At 51.7% G+C, this 19,504-nt stretch overlaps 1 protein-coding gene across 3 annotated transcripts in view; it reads right to left on the bottom strand.

Moving 5' to 3' along the window:
• The window catches only part of SRGAP3 (SLIT-ROBO Rho GTPase activating protein 3), a 70,986-nt gene extending 54,234 nt beyond the window's left edge, over positions 1–16,752 (bottom strand). For 2 of the 3 annotated variants that reach the window (XM_030283462.4, XM_030283463.4), the window contains exon 1: positions 16,422–16,749. In XM_030283462.4, coding sequence (XP_030139322.2) covers positions 16,422–16,488 — 67 coding nt within the window. In that variant the 5' untranslated portion in view covers positions 16,489–16,749. Of the gene's footprint in view, positions 1–16,421 lie in introns of all 3 variants that reach the window. The other variant, XR_012057869.1, reaches the window with a different exon arrangement.
• Positions 16,753–19,504: the final 2,752 nt, after the last annotated feature.

Raw genomic sequence — 19,504 nt, 5'->3', positions numbered from 1 at the left:
TGCTCCACCAGTGGCCAGGCAGAGCCTGGTGCCAGCACTGCCGGGTCCCTCGGGCCAGGAACCAGCTGAGACCCCACCAGAACCCCTGTGCCCCAGGCAAGCATCCAACCTTCATCACCTCCACTGAACTACTGAACTGCATGGCTTCACACAGCACGGGTTAGGGGATTAAACAGCACACAAGAACAAGGAGAAATGTTTAAGCCTTCTCAGCGATGGCAGGAAACTCCAAGGAAGAACTAAGATCATGCTTAAAATAAATGGCTATTCGGAATTCTCTGCAACTGCATCTGCTGCCTCCTCAAAGTCACAGTATACGTTCTGGCAACACGGTGGGAAATGCATTAGTGAATGACAAGAAACATTTCAAATCCAGCTAGAGACCAGCCCACCATTATTTTATTAGAGTGCTTTTTAAGAAATGTAACTTGTAACAATACAGTGAGTCTAAAAGGGCTATTTCCCCATCTTTTGGGGAAAAAAGACTTGCAGGACCTGTCACGTCCCGTGCTGAACTTCACTGGTGCTGCCTGTGTCTCCAAGCCCCCCGCGAGCAGCAGCAGGATCCATCACCACGCTCAGCTCAGCACACAGCAGCTCCCCTGGACACGCATCCCACACTCCAGCCGGAGCACTGCCAGGCTGGTGCTTCCTTCACCTAGGATACAGCCAGGCTCACAGAAAATGCTGTGATTTCTCTGAAGCAATTTCTCAGAGAATCCCGTTTCACAGGCACCGAGGAAAACACAGGAACCAGTCACCTCCTTCACGCAAAATAAAATTCAGTTTCAGTACTGGGCAAAAAGTACCAAATCAGTCAACAGACTACCCAGGGAGGATGTCAGATCCCCAGCACTGCAGGATTTTATCTACAGACTAGAGGAGCATATGCCGAAGATGTCTGCTCTGCCAGGAAGACACAAAGATACACAAGAGGGAGGATTTTTGGCTGAGCAAGTTCCCACAGAGCCAAGGGATGTCACTGCCCTCCCAGCCAGAGCAACCCCCTGCAAGCAGCCCAAAATCACACCCACTGCTGCAAAAGGGTACAGCCACAGACATTGTAGGGCAACACACATGGCAGTTCTCCGAGGGAGGAAGGGACGCCCCGCTCATCCCAGCACACAGAGCCACAGCAGCGCTCTCCAGCCTTCAGCAGGATGGCCTTGTGCTCACTCCCTTTCGGGAAAAATCACAGCTTGGCCTTCAGGGAACTCATTAAGGAACACATGCTGGAGCTGGGGAAGGCACAGGCTATGGACAGATTGACTGCAAGGCAAAGCACAAGGAAGAAAACATCCAAGATCCTTACAAATAATTGTGTATTTCTAAATGCTGGAACTTATAAACTTTTATTTTAAGTTTTAAAATGTAAATTACAAATAAAATTACAATCACTTCAGTGGAAAGGTGGAAGGCTACACATTAATATTTCCTAGAAATAATGTCTATATATTAGGTGACTGCCTCTTATTAGGGATTAATTGCAAACTCAGAGGAATTAGTTCAGTGAAAAAAATCTCCCTTTAACTTAAGAGCTTTTCATTCAAATGAATGCTGAAACTGAATAAAACAAAGCAGAGCAATTGTCCAAACTAAGGAATGTGTAAAGAACTCACCTAAATTTAGCCACAGCTTTCATTAATAACTATAAGCAAATGAACTTTTTTAAAATTCATTTGGTTTATTCTTAAAATTTTACTGTAAATTTTAATGGATTATTTTCTCTCTCCCGCTCCCAAAAAAATTCACAAGATGCCTTTACCCATAAATTATGTCCAATAAGTTGCCTCCAGCCAGGACATTTAACTGAGATAAGGAACAGCTGCATTATAAAGAGCCATAATTATGTTTCAAGATGATTGATCAACAGGGATACAAATCTCTGTTTGTATTTAAAACTAGTGAACAAAACCAGTGAACAGCACTCTACAATCCCAGGTTCCTCTGGAGCATCTCCACAGCTGGTTGCACCAGCACACGCTGGATGGTGGGGCCGTGAGGGACCTGCCCAAAGCCAACACCCCCATCAGCGGTCACTGGGCACCAGGACAGCCCCAGACTGCCCACAGCCCCCATAACTCCCCATAACATTCCATTCTCTCTCTGGGAGAACAGAAGAGCCCCCAGATTTTCAGCTTTAAACTATGGTCTGCTACTAGGAGAAAGAAGAGGATAATCAAGGGCTGTTACTTGTCTCTAATGAACTTCAGAAAAATTCTCATGAAAAACCTGTTAACAGGAACCAGGCGCTGCTGAGAATCGGGGAAACCATGGATTATAACACAAATATCAGTTTCAGCATGGTAACAGTCACCAGTTGCAAAAATCCCATCACCAAAAGCCCACATTAATGTGTAGTAAAAATATGAGCTAAGAGGTCAAAGAAAATTCAAAGACCTGGAGGTAAAATGGGAATGTCCTACCTCACTCCCATTGCCAGACTTGCTCACCCTTATGGAAAATCTTTTGTTACTATGGTGATGGAAAATCAAAAAAAAAAAAAACTTAGATCCATGTAAACACAGGTTTTCCTGCACAGATTGCAGTATTCTGTACTGACAGTTAATCCCAATTTATGAATTTTCAGTTATTCAGCCAGGCAGAGAAAACCGAGTGATTATTCATAAACATAAAAGTTAAAGTTCATTCCTAGATAAATCGCAAACAAAAACAGGTCTGAATTTCTCACATCAATTATTCAAAATAACTAATTTGCTCACCTCCAGTTACTTGCCAAAACCGAGACACATTAATCACAATCACTTATTTTAGTGGGGCAACTCTTCCCTGTTTTCCTCATGCTATATTTGTTTACATGAGTATATAAACAAACATACGTATGTCGCTGTGTCTCCTCCCCTCTGTGGGCCACACACAGAGTAAACAAGGAACAGAGGCTGTTAGTGAAGGCTTCCGAAATTCACTATATTCAGCTTTGAACTGCTGGCCCAAGGGTGAAATCAGAACTGACTCATAATGTCTCAGTTCTTTTTTAAGCTGCAACTGAACATTCATAGGAAAACTAAAATAGTCTGAAACAGTTTCAGCTACCAGATCTGGTGGTTTTGATCTCCAATGTCCCGACACCAGCCATTCATTTTTCTCCTTTTTTGAGCCTTTTCAAAGCCGAGTTCCAGGAACACGCAGAAATCAGAGTCTCGCACCCCAGGCGCCTTCCACCTCCTCTTGCCTACATGAGCCCTGCTCTGAGACTACAGCTTCCAAGGAGGAATCCAGTCCTGGCTCAGTTACCAAGCAGGTCTCTGGAAGATTAGGAACCTGCCAGCTTCCCTCAGGTGGAGATCCCGCAGTCTGGATTCCCACAGCTGCTGCAGCAGCCAAAGGGGCACAGAACATCCCGAGTGGCACCCGCCGGCAGCCCCTTCCGAACAGCCCAGGCTTCCAGCAGCTGTGTCATCCCTCTCCTGACACTGCTGCCCTGTGAGCAGGGCAGAGCTGCAGCACCTGCCTGGTGCCAGGCGCAGCAGGGCATGCACTGGTGCTCTGCTGCAGCACCTCCACACGCTCCTCGTGGGGCCAGGACACACACGCTGCTTTACCTCTCCTGGTTTACACAGCATTTCTCACTATAATCACTAATTCCCCTGTCCTACAAAGAACCCGTGCAGCAAAGCTCCAGGCACACACAGGAAACCCTTGGTAACTCAGCAGCAATCGAGGCCTCACATTGTTCTGGCAGCGCTATCAGGCAATCCATGACCAGATGGATGTATTTGTAAATAAGGCAGATCAGTTTTGTCAGGTTGTAATTGGTTTTAGAACAAGCAATTCCCACGATGACAAACAACAATTAAAGAGCCCCACAGTGCAGCAGCAAGCAGCACTTAGGGCCAAGAGCAGAGGGAGTGATGGCAGTGCCATCCAGGACGCACGGACGGCTTCAGCGGGACAGTTCTTGCGATGCCGGGAACAGGAAAGCTCAGCAGCACTGCCAGGGTGATCCCAGCAGCCGAGGATGGTGGGTGCCCCTGAAGCTGCTGCTGGAGCCACAGCTAACACCCTGGCAGCTCAGAGCCTGCAAGGACCCGCTGTCCTTCTGTCCTGGCAGGTCATCAGGATGCAGGCTGACAAAGAGCAGATGAGCTACTGAGAAACCTGAGACTTCGCACAAAGACTGGACAAAGGGAGCTCTTCCCAACAAACTCTGGATACATACAGCCACGGGAAGACCCCAAAAAACTGAAGGAAGAGGACACTGAAGATTTTTTCTTTCTTCTAAAGGTGTACTGCCAGCATGAATTGCTTCAGGCTCAGTAGTTAGCTTGGTGATCATAAATGTCTTTTTCATTGTCACTGTGATGTACACCACAGACAAGGACACTGCAGCAAACTCACAGTGACAAGGTGTCCAGCCTCCACGTAAATTCTTGGCACAGCAACAAGACCACACGCACCAGAATCCAGTGGGGTAGCTGGGGTTTGCACCCAGCTCTGAGAGTCAGGGAAATCCTGGGGACACAACCTCTGACTCTTCCCATGACCAACCACCACTAAACCCCCAGTGAAGGTTTAGTTCTGAAAGTACTCTCTGGCTTTGTGACCTGCAAAATTACTTCCTTCCATCCAGAGCCTTAAGAAAGGTACACCATCTGCTCCAGGCTCCTCTCCTGTGCAACACGGATGTCTCCTCCCTGCCCTGGACAGGCACTTAAAAGCAGTAGGCAGCTACATCAACAACACAGTCCCAGGGATGCACGAGTACATGCTGTGTGATTAGGAGAGGCAAAGAGTGTGCATTTATTTTTCCCTCTTCTTCCCACTCCCCCTTAGTTTGGAGCTGGCTTCTCCCATGGAACAGATTATTGTTATTTCAACAGTGCATCTCACACTGCTATCCTTCAGAACAATGATACATGAGTACTCTTTGTAATGATTTCACTTCCAGGGGTTTAGATTATGACATTTTCATTTACAATATGTTTACTTAGTATTTCTTTAGGAATTTTAGCAAGAGTAGGTCAAGAGCGCACAAGCAGGAAAAAACATGCAGGAAAAAAATGCTTTTAAAGCCATGAGTCACTCAGAACACGATCCAGCAAGGATGTTAAAAGAAACAAAAAATGCTTTGAAAGAACAGAGAGTCGGATTCCCAGGTTACTTGATCTATTCCAAATTAAAACTCTTTTTTGCCACACTTCCTCAGGCTCTTCCTGAGCTGTTTGAAAAATCCAGTTACAGTGGAGATCCTGATTTCCACGTTCATTTACTACCAGAGTAGAAGTCCCATTCACTTTAGTGGTAAAAAAGAACGGGGCAATAGGAAACCCCCCTACAAAACATTTAATGAGTTTAATGGAAAATAAAATCAAGAACGATTAAAGGAAAAGCTGGCAGAATACAAGAGTTTCTGTCTGTGACTGCAGAAGTCAATTCCAAGTGGTCCGAGCAGGACGTCGCCCTTCTCTGGGTGCAGCACGGAGTGCAGGCAGACCTGGCACCCTCACAGGGCACCTGCTGCACAATGGTCTCTACAATGTGCCCAGCTTCTCCTTCTCTCCCTGGTGATGCCCAGCCCATCCAGACACAGCTCACGCTCCCCAAGGTGTGACACAACAAAGGGTTCGTTCCGAGTGAGGCGAGCCATGGGGCCATGGGGATTTCTGTACACCACCTCGGGAGTCAGCATTCCCCATCCCGAGGGCTGCAAGCTCAGGCTGCAGCCTGCTCTCTCTCCCGGAGCTGCAGGACATCACCACGAGAAGGTATGCACTGGTGGTGCTGGGGAAGCTCCATCCATTCCTGCCCCACAGCCAAGGAGCGCTCCGTGCTGCCCCAGGGAGCAGCAGCTGAGCTGGGCTGAGCCCTGCAGCCCACCACAGGTCCCTGGGGCTGGGGGTCCCTGGGGCTCGGGGTCCCTGGGGCTCGGGGTCCCCAGGCTCACTGCACAGCCACAGGACAGGGCACAGGCTGGGACCTATTGCAAATCAGGTGAATCCAGGGGGAAGAAGTGATGATGTCTGACTCAGTTCAGAAGGCTGAATGATTTCTTTATTACAACTATACTAGAATACATTCATATACTATTTAAAGGAGATACTAAAACTACCTATTTTTCTAACTACCATAACTAACTCACAACTCGTGCCCCTCTCTGAGAGCCCAGCCCCAGGTGGGTTGGATTGGCCACCAGCTCAAATAATCCTCACCAGAATCCAACCAAGCAATCACCCCAGGTAAACAATTCTGCAAACACATTCCACATGGGAAAACAAGGAGCAGAAATAGAAATTGTTTTCTTTCTTTCTTTCCTCTGTGCTCCTCTGTGAAAAATCTTGAGAGAGAAGGATGTGCCTGCCACAGACCCCACTGCTGTCCTGCTCCCAGGGCTGCCCTCCTGCCTCGCGCTGCCTCTCGGGAGCACTGGGAAACAGCCCCTAATACTCCCAACTGCCTGGAAGCTATCACACGGGTATTTACAGACGTGCCAGGTAACTAAATCTCAGAGCATTGCTCCGATGATGCAGGCGAAACTCTAACATTTCCAGCCAATTGTGTACTCTGCACAGGGAAGTTTGTTTTCTCATCTCTCCAGCAATCACATTCCACCCTGAAGCATGACATTCACTTGTGCTGGCCTCAGCATGCTTCACTGTACATAACATTGATGGTAAAAGTGCTCACATTTTGGAAAACATACCCACTTTAGAAGAGAAAAGAAACATTAAAGGAAACCAAAAGCAAAACAAAAGCAGCCCAGAGTACTCCAGCCTGTAGTGGCAGAGTGACTGCACTGAGTTGCCATGTGTAAACACCCTCCTGGTGAGCAGGGAGCACCCAGGGGCGCACAGCTGGCTGCTGAGGCCCGCGGTGTGACAACCAACAGGGATTTTCACCTACAGGAAGGGACATGCCAAAGGAGTAGTTCCCCTGGTCCTGCTGGAGGGGTGGGTGTGGGCAGGCTTCAGCCACTGCAGGATGAAGAGCAAGGTGAAGGATCACCATGAATCCTTCCTAACACTCCATGATCCCTCATGTGAGCAGGGATTTTGACACATGATCCCAAGGGCAAGAAGCACCACAGGCCACAGTCCATGGCAGACATCCCACCTACTGAAGAGGACTTTCTTAAACACACCGTGACATGGTTCACAGCAGCTGAGCGTATTTTCAAATTAAATTCTCTCTCTTTGGCCAGAGGAGGACTTCCATACCATTTCAGGGTCACTTAGGGCACACTGTCCTTGCAGAGGAATCAGCACACTCTCCCAAATAACAGAGGAGCAAGAACAGGTGCCTACAATAACATTTTCTTAGAAGGCCCAATACATCTCCATCAGCTGGGGGCATCTCCTTCCAGTGGAAGTCCCTGCAGGTCAGTGGCCCACAGCACCCTTCCAGAGACACCACTGACCAGACATCCCCATCTGGCTCACAAGGTCCAGAGACACAGCTCCACAGTGACCACGGGTCACCTGCTCAGCACCACTCTGCAGGCACTAATCAGCTTTTGAGGGCAGGCAGGAGCACTAGATGGGGATTTTAAGGAAAAGCTAAATATACTCTCCGCTGTTGGCAGGATAATCTTGCCAGCAGCGTTTCCTCCTGCACTAACTGAGCAGCTAAACACAGCATTTTTCACACCATTCCCATCTTGTCCTAAGCCACAGCCCACTAATCCACACTGCATTCCACTCCAGGGCAACATTCCCAAACAGGACTTGTCTGCACAAGGCTTTGCCTCCTGGCCATCACCCTCTGGCAGCTCACACCACCTTCAAGCTCTCCTGCAGCTTCAGTCCCACTACGCTGCCAACACTGCAAAACGGCAGCAGGATTTCTCTCTCTCCAGCTCAGACACAAGTCTGGATCTTTAACATTCCCAACACTAACAAGCTCTCTTGAATGAAACATCATTTAGCTTTTCCCGAAGATCAATTAACCTGTTTTCACACAGAGAAAATCTTCTGTTGTCTCTGAAGCCTTTGCCAACACAAAAGCTTCAGGCTGCCACACCAACGCTCTTGGCCTTACTCTTCCATAATCTCAATGAATAAAGTGTCATGAGGAGTCCAATTTCCATGAAGTTAAAAAAAAAAAAAAAAAAAAAGGGAGTAGAGATTTAAACACGGACTCCTTTCCAAAGCCAGTGCATTTAGAGCCATTAGGTCACCAGGGATGGACAGCCAGTGCTACCTAGTGTAGCCAGGCTCTGAGCCAGAGCTTTACACTGACAGTGATGTTCCGAAGCACTCACTGTGTGAGCTCCCCTGGATCCCAGCTGCTGGCAGCCAGAAGGTTACACACAGAGAAAGTTTCTGGAAAGCATTCAGCTGATCTGGGTACCAGCCTGCACCATAGGTAGAGTAGCAGGGGAAGCATTTTCAGTCCTTACCAACACCCATGTTATCATGAAGCAACTGCTGATTCATCAGCACATTTGACAGAGAGAAAAACTTTGCACACACATGAGGCCAGCAACCTAAAATTATCAAACTGATGATCTCGAGCTTAGATCTGTTCTCAAGATCATCTCCTCTTACAGTTCCAAGTGCACAACATCCCCTCGGGCTCTCACCATGCCACACAAGTGCCTGGAGGCCACAAACGGCTCTTCAAACAAACAAAGCAGCAAGAAGAAAACAGATCCTTGGGCTCTGTCATGGTGAAGGAGAAGCCACTACACTTCAGCAAGTCCATGGACAGGGCCTTCTACTGCAGTCCTGCTGTGTGCAACACTGTTCCACAAAGTTGGACTAACAGGGGAAGAAAAGCCATGGAAAACCAGATTCCCTCTTCCCTTAACGGGAATCATTAAAGTAAGTCCTCTATCTCCTGAACTCCAGTCAGTTTCATGTCTGTATCCTTCTGTCTTCCTAAATATTTACACTTCCAATACAAGGCCGAGTACAACAGCACCAGCTCCACCCCACTGCTGCAGCTCGCTTTGCTGTCTCCAGTGATAAGCAAAGCATAAGCCAATGGAATAAATTCCCTGCTCCGGAGGGCTGCAGCCCTGAGCACTCCAGAAGCAGCAGGAAGAGCAGAATCCAAAGAGCAGCACTCCCTCTGCTCTACCTAAGGCAGGAGATCAGAGATGCTCAACCAAGGAGTAACATCCTCTCCTCTCCCAGCTGATACAGACACTGAGATCATTTAACTCCACGCTCCTTCCAGCAGCAAGCTCCTCAGCTGTCCTGCACACCTGCCATTGCTACAAGATGGAGCAATGCTTTCCAGAGCTACTTTGGGAAGCAGACACATTCCAGTGACTTGCCACAGCCACTCCTCCCAAAGGCTGAGGTGAAAAAGTTGAAGGCTTTTTTGCCCTCTTCAAAACTATTCTCCAACTTCAAATGCAAGAAGGGCAACCCGTACTAATGGAAATGCTTCTTGGAAGCTGCTGGACACAGTGCGGCTGTGTAATTTTCCCAAACTCTGCGGTTTCCAGACTAAAACCCGCAGCACCACAGAAAGAACCTCCCCGAACATCAGCACAGCTACGTGGCCAGGAAAGCACACTTGGAAAGCTAATAGAAGCAGCACAAGACATGTAAACAAGAGACTGACAGCAGCAGCTTTCCCCCAGTTCCAGCTCTCTGGCCCCCAGTCGCTCCCAGGCCAGAGGTTCCCAAACTGGAGAACCCACCTAGAACAGACAAACAGACAGATCCCAACAGCCATGTGGACACCAGCCAGAGGCACTGCTGCTGCTCCCCTCTGATAATGCTGTGCCTGCAGAGCTGACTTTGGGGACCCACTCCACAAGAGGCTGGGAAGCACCAGCTTCCACTCTGGGGTTATGCTGCCACAACTTTTTTATATGTCTTTGTTGGTAAAGCAAAGGGGAATATTTAAATTAAGGAGGCTTTAAAACCTCTCCTTCCCTCCTTGGGCCATCCTACCAGCTGTCTCCTCACTGCTGAGCACCAACACCCCTGGGAGAAATAGGAGACCCTTGGGATAAAGAGCAGGGCTGCGAGTCCCTGGCCTGGCTGCTGCCCTGTGATGGGGCCTTTCTCACGTGAGCTCTAAAGCCAAGCTGCTGGAAAATCACAGGCACCAAACACTCCCACGGCACCCTGGTAGTAAGGAACACACAGCCCCATCACACCAACTGGGTCCAGTCCAGGGAACACACCGCAGCCCACATGGACTCCCTCACTAGTTTTATTTTGATACTCCACTTCCTCTCTTAAAATTGCATGTTGATATACACTGTTCAGCGGCTGCCGCTGTCCAAACCACTGCAACTGCCTTCCAGAGAGAAAAGGGAGACTAAAATAAGTTATCTCAGGGCAGTTTGTAAGGGAGAAGTTTACAAATCAGGCTCTTGAAGAGGCGAACAGCGCAAAGCACATCCAATAAGCAGAGGCGCAGAGCAGGAGCAGGGGCACCGGCTGGCAGCCCAAGGAGGCCAGCAGCGACAGGTACAGCCCACACCACCCCACGGACCCACTGCTCACCCCTCCTGTCCTCAGCCACTGCTGTGGCACACAGCCCTGACACCCAGAGGTGGGGCACCCACGGCATGTCTGTAACTGGGAAGGCATATGCACCTTTTCAGGAGGAGGGCTTGCTGGCAGCTCAGCAAAAGCTTCCTGGGATTAAACAACAGTCAGCCCACAGAGCCATCGGGCTGCAGGGAAGGGGAGATTGCTGGTGCCAGCTGTGCTGCAGTGGCACACGCTGAGCCCCAGCCAGGCGTTACCTGTGTGAGCTGTCCCAGGCAGGTGCTCCAGGAATCACTGCTGCTGCTGCGTGCAGCTTGGCAAACAGCTTCTGAAACCAAGCACAGCCGGGCAGGAGAGAGCCTGCGAGCTCAAGGGGCAGGGTCCCCCCATCTTCCACAGGCAGCAAAAGGGAGAGTAAAGCCTGCTCCTGACAGGGGCTGAACTGCACACAGAACTTACAACACCACACCTTACAGACGCTTATAAATATCTGCTAAGCACCTGAAGGGCATTTGGTGCTGCACTCTAACGGCCCTTAAAACTCTTCACCTGGAACGAGGACTAGCTACAGGCCTTGAATAAGTGTTGTAAGAGGGTTTTAGTGTTATCAGGAGGAGAGGTAGACTGATAAATAATGCCAGCTGCACACCCAGGCACCTGCCAGCTATCAAGGAGAATACAGCCAGGCTGAGGATCAAAATACCCTTCTTTTGTAACCAGATCACCTGAAGTATGGCAGGACCCCAGCTCCTGCCACCAGATCCCTGACCAGGGACAAGCCATGACCCCGGACACATTGCCCAGCAGTTCTCACCTCTGGTCACGCAGACAAGCAGGAGGAGCTGCCGAGGATGGATGGACCATGCCACCAGCAGCTGCACAGAGCTGGTGGTGCTCAGTCACAGGCAGGAGCTGCTGACCCAGCTGAACCATCCCAGCCTCTGCTGAAGTGCTCAGGTCTTGCACTTCGCAGGAATATCTCTGATAAGTTCAGATTACTTCCATTAGAAACTGACAATTAATCTTCCTTAGGACTCGCATCTAAACTCCCCGCTATCCCTGCCCATGGCCTGCCCAGTGCCCACGCAGGGTTCTGTAAAAGCCACTTGCCAGACCCACGGAGCAAACTCAGCAGGGAAGGGGGTGCTGACAGCCAGGAGCAGTGTGGAGCAGCTCTCCCGAAGTCTCACAGCAGAAAGCAGATCAGAGCCATCAGAATCCTCTCCCTGCTGCAGACAGCTCCACCAGAGCCAGCTGAGCTATACCAGGCACGCTGGGGATCCTTGGGTGACGCTTCCCCACATTTTGTTAAGCACAACAATCAAGCCAACAGACATCTTCTGTCTGTTTCTGTGATTAATACTTAGCAGTTTCCCTCCAGCCCCCACAAAGGGGTGCAACTTTCCCTCTTGCACAGAACCATTTCATTGAATGAGTTGTCAAGTTCAAGCCTTGATGCCCCTCCACACTGGGAAGCAAAGCTCCTCCCCTGAGCAAACCAGTATCCTAGAAAATGATTGGCATGGGAATTTTCCCAACATTTTCTGAGCAAAGCAGAAAGAGGACAAGAGGTAGGAAAAGAAAATAGACACAAAATAAGGGATGCAGCTACTGCAGTAGAAGAAATCAAAGGAAGTTAATGGGCAATGGTAAATTAACCTAAACTTTATGAAAATGAGAAAGAATACATTAGTTTCCTTTGGCCCAAGTCTGCAAATCTTTTTAGTGTTTTTAGATGCTAAAACCATCAAACTCTGGTTTTATTATCAATTTACACAGCAACTACGAGTCACAGAAGTCAAGGAATCATCCCTTGCCACTATGCAGCCAGATGCACCATTTGGAGAGCCCCACCTCCAGGACCAGGAAGGATCATGTCACCTGCCAGTCACACAGGATGCCACTGCCGCAGCAGTCTCCTGCCAACAGCAGCCAGAGGGATCACACAGGGACCTGTGTTTTGCCAGGGTTAAGGCAAAACTGCAGGAAGAAATATAAAATTAAGCAGCCAATCAACACAATGCGCAATTTTCTGCAAGATTGCCAGTGCTGGACCATAGGCAGTTGCAATCTGCATAATTAAAACTGGTTTGTTTTGCTGCACTAAAGCCACAAATCAGGCATGTAACCATGAGGGAAAGACATTTATTTAGATTTCTGGCCAGATAGACAAAAAAAACCCAAACTGTACATCTGAAAACACGCACTTTAAATTGTGCATCCAAGGATCTGCCGTGTTCTGTATTCCGCAGGCAGCTGTCATGTGGCAGTTGTAAATCTGCAGCCATATCTCCATTGGTGTTTATTTTTAACACCACCACTCCTGTCTGCAAGGCTAAGGCAAATAAGAAAACCTGCCTCCGAGAAGTGTTCTTTTCTGGTACCATCCAGCAAGCATCTCCTGCCAGCGCTGGGGCCAGCTCCCCGCTCTCCGGACAGCGCGAGGGTGCAAAGCGCAGCAGCAGAGAAGGACAGAGCCTGGAGAACTGACAGGAGAGGCTGCACCGTGGGAAGGAGCCTGCCAGCGCTGCGTGTGTGCTGGGGAGGTGAGAGAGGTCTCCGTGCACGGGCAGGCTGCAAACACTCTGCAGAGCTGCAGGAGCTGCGCCTGCAGCCGCTGCCACAGCAGCCACGCGTACTCCCACTGCCAAAAGCGGAGTGGCACCGACCCCGAGCCTCGCACACCCTGCAGCACCGCCAGCCCTGCCACCAGCCCAGCCCTCCCAGACACCCAGAACACAGCAGGGCTCTCCAGCAGACCCACTGCACCCCACGCAGGACAACTCCTCCCCACCATGCGAGGAGCAGACACAATTCTGCAGGAACAGAGCCGTCACCGCCAATAAATCCCCCTGTGCATGAAGATAATTCCCAGTCCAACCCTCCGCGTTCCAATCTCGCTCCCCACACAGCGCGTGGGCTCCTCGATTGCTGACCCGAGGCTGCAGCACCCGCAGGGCTCAGCTCCCACCCTGCAGCCCCTGACAGCCACCCCAGCCTGTGCTCTAATTCCCAACAGCCGGAGCTAGAGGCTTCAGCCAAACTTCCCTGGAATCGGCCTCAGGAACTGCGTTCCCCTCCCTGTCATTCCAGGTGTGCTCTCAGCTCCTCTCTCTGGTTTTTCACACCTGAGGCACTGCTGGCAGATCAACGCCTCGCCCAGCGCTGGCTGACACCTCACAGCAGAGCACCCTGCCCACTTCCAATCCTCTCTGACCTGTCTTCAAATGCATTTCCAGGGCAGCTTTGCTGGGGCTACTTCTCTTCCATCCATGCTGACATATGCCCTGAAGCATATGCAGGGTTTCCCACCTTTCTCCCTTCCATTCTCCTGTCCATGCCCTGGGGACAAGCATTGTGTTGTGTTCAGGTTCCAAGCCCATTCTCCATATCATGAGATCACTGCTTCAAATTTTCATCTATTATCAGCTTCATATTTCAGCATTTCTGTATCAACACTTTGGTTGTTAGTCCCCCTTGCCACCACTTCCCCTCTTCTTTATCCCTATTTCTCTTCCAATTTAGTCTTTCTCAGGAGGTTTGGGCATCTGTCTCCAGGAGGGTAGCAAGGCATTAGATATGAACAGTGTAATGGCTCAGTCCTTGAAGAAAATAAACAGGATATCTGGGATAATGAGGTAGTCTACATCCAATCCTTCAGTAAAGCCAGGAGAGACCAAACTGCACAAGTGGAGGTGGATGTTCATGGCCACAGTCACAGCCTCAGAGAAGCTTTAGATGATCACAGCTTTAGCTGTCGGGCTGGCACACTCAACACACAGCTGAGCACAAAAAAGCCCGCTCCTTCTGCAGTGCATCCTCGGGCACCAGCCCTCCCTGGGTCCCTAAAATGCAATGACCAGCTGCTGTCCTGCCTGCTCAGCCACCTTTGTTCACATTGCTCCTATTTAGTGAGGAAGCACAGGCCACAGCAGAGCTCTGCACCAATCCCTCTGAACTCAGATGGTTCTTCCTCCCACAGTTTAGTCAGGTGGGAAAATCAGGACCACCCTGGTCCCCACAGAGAGGTGACAGCAGGTGAAGGTTATCCAGTCACAGCTGTGAGGACTGGAGCCCCTGCATCTCACCATGGTCACCCCGAGACCACCCTGCTGCTGTGACAGACCCAGTGTGTCCAGGGACAGAGCTGCCACCTCCCCAAAGGCAGCACACACGGACCGCGGGGTGTGACTGCCCAGCTCTCCTCAGCTCCAGCACAGGCACACCCTGTCAACATAAGAATTAGCCTTTATTCAGCTGAAAACACAGACCGAGTACCCTGTATCAGGAATCAGACATTTCTGGATGTGTAATTATGCACAGAACAGTACCAAGGAAATTATTACTGGCCCATCAGCAAACTGTCTGCATTACAGCTGCCCAAAACGTGATCACTGTGGTGTAATGTAACACCCTCACACACTCCAGCATTAACTCCTCACATATGGAAACCATGAGGCTACAGAAGCCAGGCCAAGAATGATCATGGCCCACGAGTACTCCAGTCACAAACAACAATCAGAAAAAACGCTGGAGACATCTACAGCAAAGCTTTGTAACAGCTCAGAACCAGTCCTGCCTCCAGTGTCACCTCTGCACCCTGCACACTTGAGAAGCAGGAATCGCCGGGCCCAGGACATCCTTGAGAATAATGTGAAACCGTGGGACAGTCGCTAGGAATAAATGCAAATCCCCTCCCATAAAACGAACAATAACACAGACTGAAAGAATATTTCATCTATTTAACTGCAGGGTGCAATAACATCAATTTGCCCAAATTACACACAAACAGAAAGGTAATTGGCACAGAGCAGGGCGTGTTGTGACTGTTCCGTCACTCTTCGAGGCCAGCTACAAAAGACTGAAATTCACGAAAGTAAACAATGGCACGAAACCAACAGCCAGCCCCTTCCCCAGAATCCCTCCCTCTGGCATCGCGCTGCCGCAGTTGGGCAGAGACTTTTCCAAGCAGAGCCTGTGCAGCCCAGCCATCACCCAGCTGAGCGCGGATCTGGAGAAAAATGGAAGCTCTCGAGTTTGCACAAGCACAAGTTAATCTACAGAAAAGCTATTTTATACTTTTAACTAACCATGTCCTGGACTTAAATAAAATGAAGTGGTGAACACATATCCAGATAAAACAACTGAGCAAAGGGAGAGTGGAGCTGGTTTTATATAATAGTGGGGGGACTGAAGGAGGCAATGCAAGTGAAAGGCATGAAGTAAGCAGCTAAGAGTATCCTCTGTCTGAAGGTGGGAAAAGGAACAGAAGCTAACAGAATTAGCAATTATCGCAATAGGGAGTTGATTTATTAAGTTATCCAGCAATGCCCATTACTACAGTGTGGTACCAATGCGAGAATCCCTGGGTGTGCAATAGCCAAGCTTACGCTGGCCCATTTCCCTCTGCCTCCAACCTGCTCAGCCCTTCCCTGGGCTGCAGGGCTGCCATGTGTCACAGGGTACCAACTTTCCTTCGAAACAAGATTAACTGGGAGGCTTGCACTTGCTGCTCAGCGGTCTCAATAGATAAAACCTCTAGTTTTATTCATCTCCAACACTCAGGAACGCAGCGATTGCCGCACAGCTCCGCACCCCGCACCACTACCGGCACTTGCATAATAATGACTGCGGGCCTGGAGGCGAGGGGCCGGAGCACGGAGGCGACCTTCCTTACATAAGGACGGCGGGATCGATGCCCTCGGCACCGGGGGCCGCGGGCAGCGCTCCTGACCCCGCACAGCCACCGCCGCCCGGCGGGCGCGGGGCGCTGCCCCGGAGGGCGGCACGACCGCTGCCCATCTCCGCCGCTGCGCACGGCAGGGCCGGGCCGGGCAGGGCTCCCCGGCGGGCTCGGCGGGGCCGCGGCTCCGCGCCCGGCGCTGCCGCAGCGCGGGAGGGGCGGCGGTGCAGCCCCGCGGCCGGAGCCGGAGCCGGAGCCGGAGCCGGCCCGTCCCCGCCCCGCCCCGCACACAAAGGCGGCCCCGCCGCGCCCGCGCTCCGCACCTTTGACCTGCGCCTCGTAGTCGGCGATGATCTCTTTGTCCTTCTTGAACTTGCCCTGCGCTGACATCGTGCGGGAGGGCGCGGGCCCCGCCGGCACCGCCGCGCTCCGCCGCCTCACCCGGCCGCGGCCCCGCCGCCGCCAGCGGCCGCCGGCATTGGCGGCGCCGGGACACCGCGGGGACCCCGCGCAGCGCCGCCGGGAGCGGAGCGCGGCCGGGCAGAGCCGGGCAGGGCGCAGCCGAGCCGAGCCGAGCCGAGCCGAGCGCAGCCGCTCCCGCCGCCGGCCGAGGCGGGGCCCTGGCGCCGCTCCTGCGCTCAGGTTGCGCGCGGGGCGGGCGCTCCGGAGCCCCTTCCCCGCCCCGGCCCCGCCCCGGCCCCGCACGGCTCGGATCGGCTCGGCCGCGCCCCCCAGCCCCGCACGGTCCCGCACGGCTCGGCTCGGCTCGGCCGCGCCCCCCGGCCCCGCACGGCTCGGCTCGGCTCGGCCGCGCCCCCCGGCCCCGCCCCGGCCCCGCACGGCTCGGATCGGCTCGGCCGCGCCCCCCGGCTCCGCACGGCTCGGATCGGCTCGGCTCGGCCGCGCCCCCCGGCTCCGCACGGCTCGGATCGGCCCGGCCCCGCACGGTCCCGCACAGCTCGGCTCGGCCGCGCCCCCCGGCCCCGCACGGTCCCGCACGGCTCGGATCGGCTCGGCTCGGCCGCGCCCCCCGCGCCGGGCAGCCCCGCCGTGCTCGGGCACCGCGGGCTGCGGAGCGCCCCATGTCCCCGCCGTGTCCCCGCCGTGTCCCCCCGCTGCGGGACGTGTCGCTGTCCCCGCGTGTTCCCCCTCCCGCAGCGGCCCCTCCGCAGCCCGGGGCTCCGGCACCGTCCGGGCACCGCTGGACAGCGCGGGTGCACTGCAGCAGATTTGTCACTGCTTGTCAAAACTAAGGAAAAAAGGAGAAAGTGTTCGTTCCAGCAGGAGCAACATCAGCGGTGAAGGCGCTCTGTCAGGGTCCCGGCTGAGCGCTGCGGACCCGTCCATCGCCCTCGGACAGGCGATGCGCGGCCTCGTTCTCTGCAGATCCGCAATCCACTGAGCGGGTCCTCTGTCCGCCCCGGCTCCGCTCCCATCGCTGCTCCACACAATGGGCGCTTTTATCGGTGTCTTGTGAGGAGTGAATTCAGGGAGATTTGATGATTCACAGTTACTCTGACAACTTTGAAAAATAACCCCAAGCTCATTACACAAATAATTTACCTAGTGCAAGCAGGCAACACAGAGGAGCATTCTGCATCTCAGTGGCTGTGGAAAGGCCTGGGAGGAGGGAGGAAAAGCGACCCTTCCAGGGAAACGCAGCCACAACAGAACGTGAGGCACAGGCTCGGGGCTGAGCAGTGTTGCTCCAGCTCCTGGTGGCCTAAGGGCTCGGAGTCTCAGGGAAAGCAGAAGCTGTGCTAGACCCACGCTGGGCACAGAGAGAGGCAGAGGACAGGGACCACAGGGAAGGTGCAGGAACAGTGGCTGTGAGCATGGGTCAATGTTTTGTGGCAGGGCAGGAGCAGCCACAGAGCATGTACCAGTCCCTCGGGTGAGCTGCTGCATCCCCTGCCATGGATCTGGGAAGGGGCTGGGCTGGGAGGGATCCTGTGTGCGACTGCTCTAAGCTGTACTTGGGGCAGGGCTGGAAAGGCAACACTAAGGAGAGTCAAGAGGCATCAAAGAACGATCCTCCAGGAACACCAGGTCTCTGGAGAAGGTGCCTGGGCTGTGAAATGATTGCTGTACACCAGTGGTGTGTCATCTCCCAAAGCAAGGAAAAGCCAATTTACAATGACCAGAAAAGTTCAGGGATGATGATGTTGTGTTCCTTCACAGCCAACAACACCCTGGAGGGACGCTATGGTTCTGAGTTCGCTCTCCACAAAGGAAAAACAAACCAAACTAAGCAAGGAAACAGAAGCACAGGCCATTTGATAAAGGATTCATCCTAGCAGCAGTCACTTCTCCTTGCAACACTCACAGGGATTCAGAGAGCAAGGACCAGCGTTCCTGATAACCACCTCTGCCATAAGATAGATTTTGATTTTTCTTGCCAAATTGGTTCAAGCCTGTGAGGGCAACTCTTTGGTCAAAGCTGAGTGTCTGAGAGTGTTAAGCATCTTTTCTCAGAGTGGTCCGAAAAATAGTGGCGAAAGAAAAATCCTAGTCACGAAATGATCCAACAGCACCAGGGGTTTCTGCTACTCGGATATCATAAAGAATAAAGAAGCAGCAATAGCTGAAGAAAAATAATCCAATCATGAATTAATGATCTTTAATAAATATCAATGTCTAAGATACTTTGTGGAATTTCTATTTGAAATAGCTTATTAAAAGGAAGGATTACATTGTAATTCACTTTGTGACACTCTCAACCCAGAATTTTTTAATGAGGAATGGGACGGGATGGGATTTAATCATAATAAACACTTCAAGCTTGAGGTATATAGAGAAACCAACAGTAGCTATGGCAACGTGGTCACTCCAGTAAGGCTAATGCAGATTATTTCCAGGGCAGTAGCCTTGTGTGTGCTCAGGAAGCAGAGGTAATGTTGGCTTAAAGCAATTCCTAAATTAAGGAAAAATTTTTAAGCAGAAGCTGTCTTGCACTCTTTGCTTCCAGCTTCAATCTGTAAGTGTTTCATGATGTGCTGAACACACACACAGCAGCCTCAGCAGAGTATTGACCTGCTGCTTCCAGGGACACTCATCTATGTCACCATGAGCTGGGCAGACCCTCTGGTCATGGATTCACAGACTGTTTTGGGTTGGAAGGGACTTTGAGGCTCATCTCACTCCAACCCCCTGCCATGGGCAGGGACACCTTCCTTAGACCAGATTGCTCCAAGCACTGCCCAGTCTTGAATACTTTCAGAGACAGAATATCCATCATCCCCACTCTCACACCAGTGAAGCTTTGCCAGAGAAGGCTGGAGCCAGGCCAGAGGCCACACCAAGCCACAGATGACATGGACACCAAGCTGTTTGATGAAACCCTTCACAACCTTACACAAGTGCCAGAGCTGCAGCACTGCACCAAGTTACTCATCCCAGAGTAAGG

The sequence above is a fragment of the Taeniopygia guttata genome, chromosome 12 (genome assembly GCF_048771995.1).
Source record: "Taeniopygia guttata chromosome 12, bTaeGut7.mat, whole genome shotgun sequence".
Classification (NCBI taxonomy): Eukaryota; Metazoa; Chordata; class Aves; order Passeriformes; family Estrildidae; genus Taeniopygia; species Taeniopygia guttata.
The sequence above is the reverse complement of the archived record's forward strand: the minus strand, read 5'-3'. Positions and strand labels throughout refer to the sequence as shown.